General features: G+C 46.4%; 1 protein-coding gene across 1 annotated transcript; it reads left to right on the top strand.

The window, feature by feature from the left end:
- Positions 1-1,374: 1,374 nt before the first annotated feature.
- On the top strand, positions 1,375-6,342 carry LOC123413432 (DNA-directed RNA polymerase III subunit RPC6-like). The gene is made up of 2 exons (XM_045106367.1): positions 1,375-1,730; positions 5,904-6,342. The coding sequence occupies exons 1-2, from the start codon at positions 1,375-1,377 to the stop codon at positions 6,340-6,342; spliced, it is 795 nt and encodes a 264-aa protein (XP_044962302.1).
- The last annotated feature ends 1,330 nt before the right edge of the window (positions 6,343-7,672 follow it).

Raw genomic sequence — 7,672 nt, 5'->3', positions numbered from 1 at the left:
GATCTGATGTACATAATCAGGATTTTTTCAGACAACATGCCTCTAGATAGAATTTAAGTGACAAGCTTTGTAAACTAACGCGAGAATTAGTTTTATAACGACTTACATGCTTATATGAGACAACTGAGTATAATTAAACTAATAAACATAACAAAACAACACGTAGGGTTTAGAATAATCGACAAGCCTTTTATGAGACAACACAACAACCGGATATAATTCAAAATGACAAATCCAACAGAACACCTCAGCAACTAATTTTTTACAACAACTGACAAGCATTATGAGACAATATGATAACTAGGTAGAATTAAAATGACAAGCACAACAAAGCATTTGTGGCAAGTGGGATTGTATAAAGCATTGACAAGCTTTATGAGACAATATGACAACTAGTTAGTATTAAAGTGACAATTCAAAGCGTTTGTGACAAGTGGATTTTATAAGAAATGAAAAGCTTTATGAGACAACATGGCAACTAAATAGCACTAAAATGACAAGCACATCAAAAGAAATTGTAGCAAGTGGATTTATAAGCATTAACAAGCTTTATAAGAGTACATGCCAACTAGGTAGCATTAAAAATGACAAGCACAAAAGTTTCTGTGTGGCAACTGGATTTAAAAACACAAACAAGCTTTGTACGAAACGACACTAAAATATGGTAATTAAATTATTTCTATCACGCAAGTAAATGATTAATAATATGACAAGTGGGTTAAATAATGTGGCAAGTATGGACATAAATTTTTTTATCGAAACATGTCGATATGAGATCTAGTTTTAAAAAACTATCAACGATGAAAACGGATCATCAATCAAATTAACGGTTTTGTAGATAAAACTTTTTAAATTTTAAACATTAAGAAAAATCTTAAGGACATCATCGCATGCATGCATGCATGATGGAGTGAGGAAGAATTAGCGACAGCATAGAAATACATATGACAAGTACTATATGCATGTGCATGCAGTGTGCCGGCCCTCCCTTTTTTTTTGCAATGTTAAAAAATAAAATTTAACAATGTTGTAAAAGATTTCTGCAACATAATATTTATTGCAAAGTATTTTATAACAATACCCATGTTACAATAGTAAAAACAACGTCGAGCGCTGAATAGCTGCACCCACGACGGTTGGTGAGACGGCGGATCTTTCTGCACATTTACCATACGAAATTTGGGAAACGCTCTTTTCGGAAGCTCAAAAACTTTTCTCGGTTGCCTGGCCCGCAAGTTGTCTCGACTAGTCCTTTAAGCTTGACGGCCCAGATTAAGTAAAGGAACCGTGGGATCACAAAACCCACCCAGGCAAACCCCCGCGATCTCCTCCAAACCCAACTGCCGGCGCCGCCCACTCCTCGTCGCCCCCGCCATGCCGCCACGCAAGCGCCCGCTGGAACCGTCCTCGGGCATGCCGGCCCAACCGGACGTCAAGCCCGTCATATCTCCGGCTCCCAAATCCACCGACGCCCCCGCCTCCGCCCCGGAGGTTCAGCCCCCTGCCGCAATCCTCAACAACCTCAAGGGGCCAGAGCGGGAGGTGTACGTGCGCGTCTTCGCGGCGGGCAACAAGGGCATGTCGAGCCAGGACCTCCGCTACGCGTTGAAGCTGACCGCCCCAACGCTCACCAAGCTCACCCGCGCCCTCGTCCAGCGGGGCATCCTCAAGGAGGTCACGGATGTCCGCCACCTCGGGAAGAAGCTTAAGGTCTTCATGGACTTCAGCATGTTGGAGTTAAACACGAATACGTATACGTCCGTGTCCTAATCATGCACGTGTACCCGAGTCCGTGTTGGCTTGATAATCATTGCCGAGTAGGATTGCTGGTTGTCTGTAAGATAGCTAGTATATATACTGGTGTACCCCTGTAACCTGTTATTGTACCGTGAGAATCAAAAGCAATAAAGACAAGAAACAAGGCTCGATATGAGCCTTTGGCAATAAGCCTGCGTCCTCGCGTACGTGTGTGTTCGTGGCTGCTTGAATCGATCAAGGCAAGGATCCATCAGCTGTTTCGTACGTGTGTACCACATCCATCAGGCAACGTACACAGGTCAAAGGATGGATTGCTAGTTTGGCTAGCTGTACATTGCGGGTGATCGATCGCTTCGCTTCGTCGTCGTTCGTCGTCGGTCGCTGCCGTCGTCGGAAAGTACTCGGCGTCGGGTCTGGGCCAACAATTGGTATCTAGAGCAAGGTTGATCTTCTAGTAACGGAAGATCATGTCGAAGGACGACACGGACAAGCAGCTGGCGGCGTACTCCGGTGCGGCTAAAGTATTTGCTGCTCCGGCGAGTTCGGTCGTACCCACAATTTGATTGCGAGAACTTCGGGGTCTGGAAGGCCTTGATGGAGTGTGGTCTCCGCGCCAACGTGTTGTGGGATGCGGTCGATCCAGGAGGCGACGCTTTCAAGAAGGAGGGAGCTGAGCATCGGAAGGATCGGCAGGCGGCGTCGGCGATTTATTCGGTGATGCCGATGGATGTCCTTCAACACGTGATCGTCAAAGAAACGGCGAAGGAGGTGTGGGATACGTTGGAGCTCATGTTCGAGGGACACAACCGCGTCAAGCAAGCCAATCTTCAAACTCTCTTAAGGAACTATGAGACTTTGGTCATGGGCGACAATGAGTCTGTGGACGAGTTCGCTTCACGGGTTGCTACTCTCGTCAATCGAATCCGCGCACTTGGAGAAAACCTCACGGAGGCCTCGGTTGTTCGTCGGTTCTTGCGCGCGGCTCCTCCCCGGTACCTGCAAATTGTCATGGCGATCGAGCAACGCGTCGATCTCGCGACACTGTCCATTGATGATCTCGTCGGACGCTACAAGGCTCATGACGAGCGTATGCGGTACAGTCTCGGGGACGGGATGAACGATGAGCATGTCATGCTCACGCGGGCTCAGTGGCAGGCGCTGGACTCAAGGAGAGAAGGTGAGGGCTCTAGCATTCGCTCGCCAAGATCGTGTGCCAAGCGAACAAAGTCGAGAAGGGCCCGCGATAGGCGCTCGAAGAAGAAGAAGAAGTTCGACAAGCGCAAGATCAAGTGTCATAATTGTGGCATCATGGGGCACTTCAAGTCGGAGTGCAAGAATCCCCAAAGGAGAAGGCGCTCATGGCCCGGCAAGGAGATGAAGGTGACATGATGTTGATGTGAACTCGTGGAGCGAGGAGGATCCAGTTCTTCAAGGGTCGGCTAAAGAAATTGCCGCACTACGTGAAAGAAAAGTTTGCTCTCAAGATCATGGTTGGAAACCCGTATCGATGCTACGGATGCGGGTGGTGATTCGAAACTTACATCAATGCTACGGGTGTAAGTGCTATATTCTTTGGAGCGAAGGAAGCGCTCATTGCATGCGCTCAGCCGTGGAGAAGCGGCCTTGTTACAAACATGAGGGTGATAACAAAATTCGTGTCGAAGCTGCGATGCGATGCATAAGTCTGAAATTTGTGTCGATGCTACGGACACGAATGCCACTTCGCGTCGTGGCGCCGAAGACCACGAATCAAAGTATGTTTGATGCAAAAGTAAGCACGTGTGCACCGCCATGTTACGTTGTCTAGTAATGAGCGAAGGCGTGATGTCGAAAGTCCACGAAGAGGCAAAGCGTACATGCGATGTGTGTGAGCAGAACATGCAAGCTAGGTGGTGGCGGAGCTTGTTCGATAAAGCGAGTTCTCGGCGCTCGATCGAAAGTTACGGAGGCAGTGTTACCGTTGGACTAGAAAGGCCGAAGAATAGCAACAGCTATCCAGTTCGGGACGGAGCTGGTGGTGGCCTACGTGGAGGATCTTTAAGTGGTGGAACGGATGGGCTTCGCTCATCAAGAGAAGTTCCACTAGCCTGCAACTCGGGCGTGAAGGTTGTCGAGCGTGGCCGAGAAGGTGAAGGAGGTCAATCTGTATTGGTGCCTAGTTCAAGTGAAAAGTCAGGAAGCTCAACTCGGGTTGGAATTTTTGCATCACCAAATGAAACGTGCGTAGCAGAAATTTTTCTGTCGCCTCCGACAGTAATGGAGGAAAGGACACCACCACCTGTATCCATAAAGCTACAGCCGGTGTTTCATCCATATCCGGAGGATACTCTTCGGACGATTGACCCGGTAAAGATCAAAGGAAGTGGGCGAAGGTGTCTAGCAATTGCCGCGAAACCGGCAGATTTTGAAGACGCAAATACGAAGGAGTGTTGGCGTCATGCTATGAAAGAAGAGTTGGGGTCGATCCACGACAACAATGCATGGGAGCTTGTGGATCTTCCCAACAATGAAAAAACCATGGATCTCAAGTGGGAATTTACGATCAAGAAAGAAGCTGAAGGGAATTGTGTGAAGCACAAGGCGAAGCTAGTGGCCAAAGAGTACATACAAGAGGCGGTGTGGATTTCGAAGAAGTGTTTGTTCTGTTGCGGAGATGGAATCGGTGAGATTACTCATCGCTCTTGCGGCTCAAGAATCATGGAAGATACATCACATGGATGTAAAATCCATGGTTTTGAGCGAAGGAGATGTGTATGTGAATCAACCATCGAGTTTCATCAAAGAGGAAGAAGGACACGAGGTATTGAAGCTACACAAAGTCTTGTATGGCGGCGCAAGCCCTTCGGGCGTGCAACATCAAACTTGATCGGGCTATGATTTCTCTTGGATTTGAGAAAGCCCCATTCGGGCATGCAATGTACAAGAGAGGTGAAGGAAGGGATCGTCTACTAGTTGGCATCTACGACGACGATCTATTGATAACTGGAGCATATGAAGAGGTGATTGCAAAGTTCAAGGTACAAATGAAGGAGCTTTTCAAGATGAATGATCTAGGTCTTTTGAGTTGCTACCTCGGGCCAGAGGTACATCAAAAGTCGGAAGGGGTCACACTATGCGAGGAGGCATACACAAGAAAGGTACTTGAAAACTGTGGCATGAGAGATTGCAATCCAATTGATGCTTCGATGGAACCTCGTCTTGAGTTGAGCAAGAAGGAGATGGTGAAACTACTCGGCTATAGTGATAGTGACAAGGAAGGAATTGTTGACGACCGTAAGAGTACCTCGGACGTGGCGTATTTCCTTGGTGGAAGCGTAGTAAGCTGGCTATCACGAAAGCAGAAAGTGATGACATCGACTTCAAGTGAAGCAGAGTGTCAAGATGTGTGGCTAAGGCTACACGGTGATCTCATGGATCGAGATCCGGAACAAGTGGTGCTCAAAGTTGACAGTGAGTCTATGTTTTTTCTACGCGAGGATTCAGTGCGGCGTGACAGGAGCAAGCACATTGATACGATGTATCACTACATGAAGGGCTGCGTGGAAGAAGAGAAGGCGAAGGTCAACTACAATCTCACCGATGATCAGTTGACGGACATCCTGACCAAGGCTTTGGATCGGGAGAAGTTCTTCAAGATGCGAAGAAGGATCGACGTCGGAGCTGTGACGTAACGATGTCGTGTTTAGGGGGGTGATTGTTGGAGTTAAACACGAATACGTATCGTTCGTGTCCTAATCATGCGACGTGTACCGAGTCCGTGTTGGCTTGATAATCATTGCGAGTAGGATTCTTGGTTATGCAGAAGATAGCTAGTATATATCTTGGTGTACCCGTAACTGTTATTGTACAGTGAGAATCAAAAGCAATAAAGACAAGAAACAAGGCTCGATATGAGCCTTTGGCAATAAGCTGCGTCCTCGCGTACGTGTGTGTTCGTGGTTGCTTGAATCGATCAAGGCAAGGATCCATCAGCTGTTTCGTACGTGTGTACCACATCCATCAGGCAACGTACACAGGTCAAAGGATGGATTGCTAGTTTGGCTAGCTGTACATTGCGGGTGATCGATCGCTTCGCTTCGTCGTCGTTCGTCGTCGGTCGCTGCTGTCGTTGGAAAGTACTCGGCGTCGGGTCTGGGCCAACACAGCATGGAGCCCTCTCCCGAGATCACCGGCGGAACCTGGTACCACAACGGCCAGCTCGATACCGACACCGTGGCCGCCGTGCGCCGCAGGTGCCTCGACCAGATTGACAGGCTCGGCGCTGCCACCCCTGACATGGTCCACAAGGGCGTCGAGAGGGAAGACCCCAGGGCAGGGTACTCTATCGACCAGATCAGGGACATCCTGCAGACCATGGCGCTCGACAGGGTGCTCGAGGAGTGCATGAGCACCGGCGGGGATGGACAGTTCAGAGCGGTCAGGGCCGGGAGGATGTGCTTCCGGCGGGGTGGCGCGCCGCAGGGCGGCATCATAGATGGGATTCCATGCGGGGTTTGTCCCAGGATCGACGAGTGCTCGCCGGATGGGGTCATCTCGCCAGCCACTTGCGTCTACTACAAGAAGTGGCTGCAGATGGACTTCTAGTTCTAGGCCGCGGCGAAGGATCTTCAGCATGTGAATTGTGCTGTGCTGGGATGGATGGATTGGTGCGTCGTCGTTAGTAGTATGAACTTGTGGGACTGCCTGACTATTTGCAGTTAGTTTAGACTAGAAAAGGACCTGTGCGTTGCAACGGGAGAAAAAAAAACCACACGCTTTTAATCTTTTTATAATCATTTTGATTTATTAAAATAATGATGGAACGCGTGTTGAATAACAAAAATTACAGGATTTTTTTATAAAAATAACGTGATGGGTTTTCCGACGAAAGCAATAGCCTCTTTATTATTAAAATTAACTAGCAAAAGGGACCATGCGTTGCAACGGGAGAAAGAAATACCACACGGCACACGCTCTTAATTTATAAAAAATGTCTATAATTTGAGAATTTATAGTTATGATACAAATAAAGATGGTCTTATCCTACAAAAATGCAGTTCAAAATTTCACAAGTCTTCTATTTTAACACGGCTTGCATGTAGATTTAATACGTACAAAGAATCAGTCAAGTGACCTTCAGTTTCATCTGTAATCCTGACTTTGTTGACGTGTTCATTCCCAACCCGGATGAGTACCGGTATGAAAGAAAGACGAATAATGACTTATTTATTAAGATTGCACCCTAGATAGTATTTTTATTAAACGTTTAACAGATAAAATAATATCATATTTAAATTCTACATATTTTTTAATCAAATTCCATGTATAATATGTTAAATTTGGAGTTACGGTTTAAAATATATGAGTATTTAAAAAAATATTTAATATATACTACGAGTTTAATGTCATAAACAGTAAGGGCTTTTTTGTAAAATCACCTCGGTGGGTTTTCCGACGGAAGCGATAGCCTCTTTATTATTAGAGAGACTAGCAAAAGGGCCCGTGCATTGGAACGGAAGAAAAAAAATACCACACGTTTTTAATCTTTTTATAATCATTTTAATTTATTAAAATAATAAGCTAACTAACTAATGTAGTCAGTCCTATCATATTTTGTTGAGAAATCAACCCATCCATTGTTAATTCCACCATGATGAGAAATTGAGCGGGACAAGCAAATCAAAACAAAGATGCTACGTAAATTGATCAATGGACTGTTATCTTATTTCACTCATGGGGTAGAGAATGTATGATCAGATGACAAACTGAAGGTGGTGTTCCATTCTCTGTCTCTACAACAATACAATCTTACATTCAATACATCCATTCATCACCAAACAAAACCCCACAAAACAGAATTTCTTGCCGGTGCTTGGCACACGGTTGGAGGCATGGGGAGGGGATCTCACCAGATGATGAGTTCCTGCCGGAGGAG

The sequence above is a fragment of the Hordeum vulgare genome, chromosome 7H (assembly GCF_904849725.1).
Source record: "Hordeum vulgare subsp. vulgare chromosome 7H, MorexV3_pseudomolecules_assembly, whole genome shotgun sequence".
Classification (NCBI taxonomy): domain Eukaryota; kingdom Viridiplantae; phylum Streptophyta; class Magnoliopsida; order Poales; family Poaceae; genus Hordeum; species Hordeum vulgare.
Note: the sequence above shows the minus strand (reverse complement) of the source record. Positions and strands in the feature narration are given on the sequence as shown.

Bases quoted from the DNA above. Each gene is read 5' to 3' on its own strand.
- LOC123413432 (XM_045106367.1), top strand. From the start codon at position 1,375: ATGCCGCCACGCAAGCGCCCGCTGGAACCGTCCTCGGGCATGCCGGCC. The intron at 1,731-5,903 runs GTTGGAGTTAAA...GGGCCAACACAG, and splicing joins GTCTTCATGGACTTCAGCAT to CATGGAGCCCTCTCCCGAGA.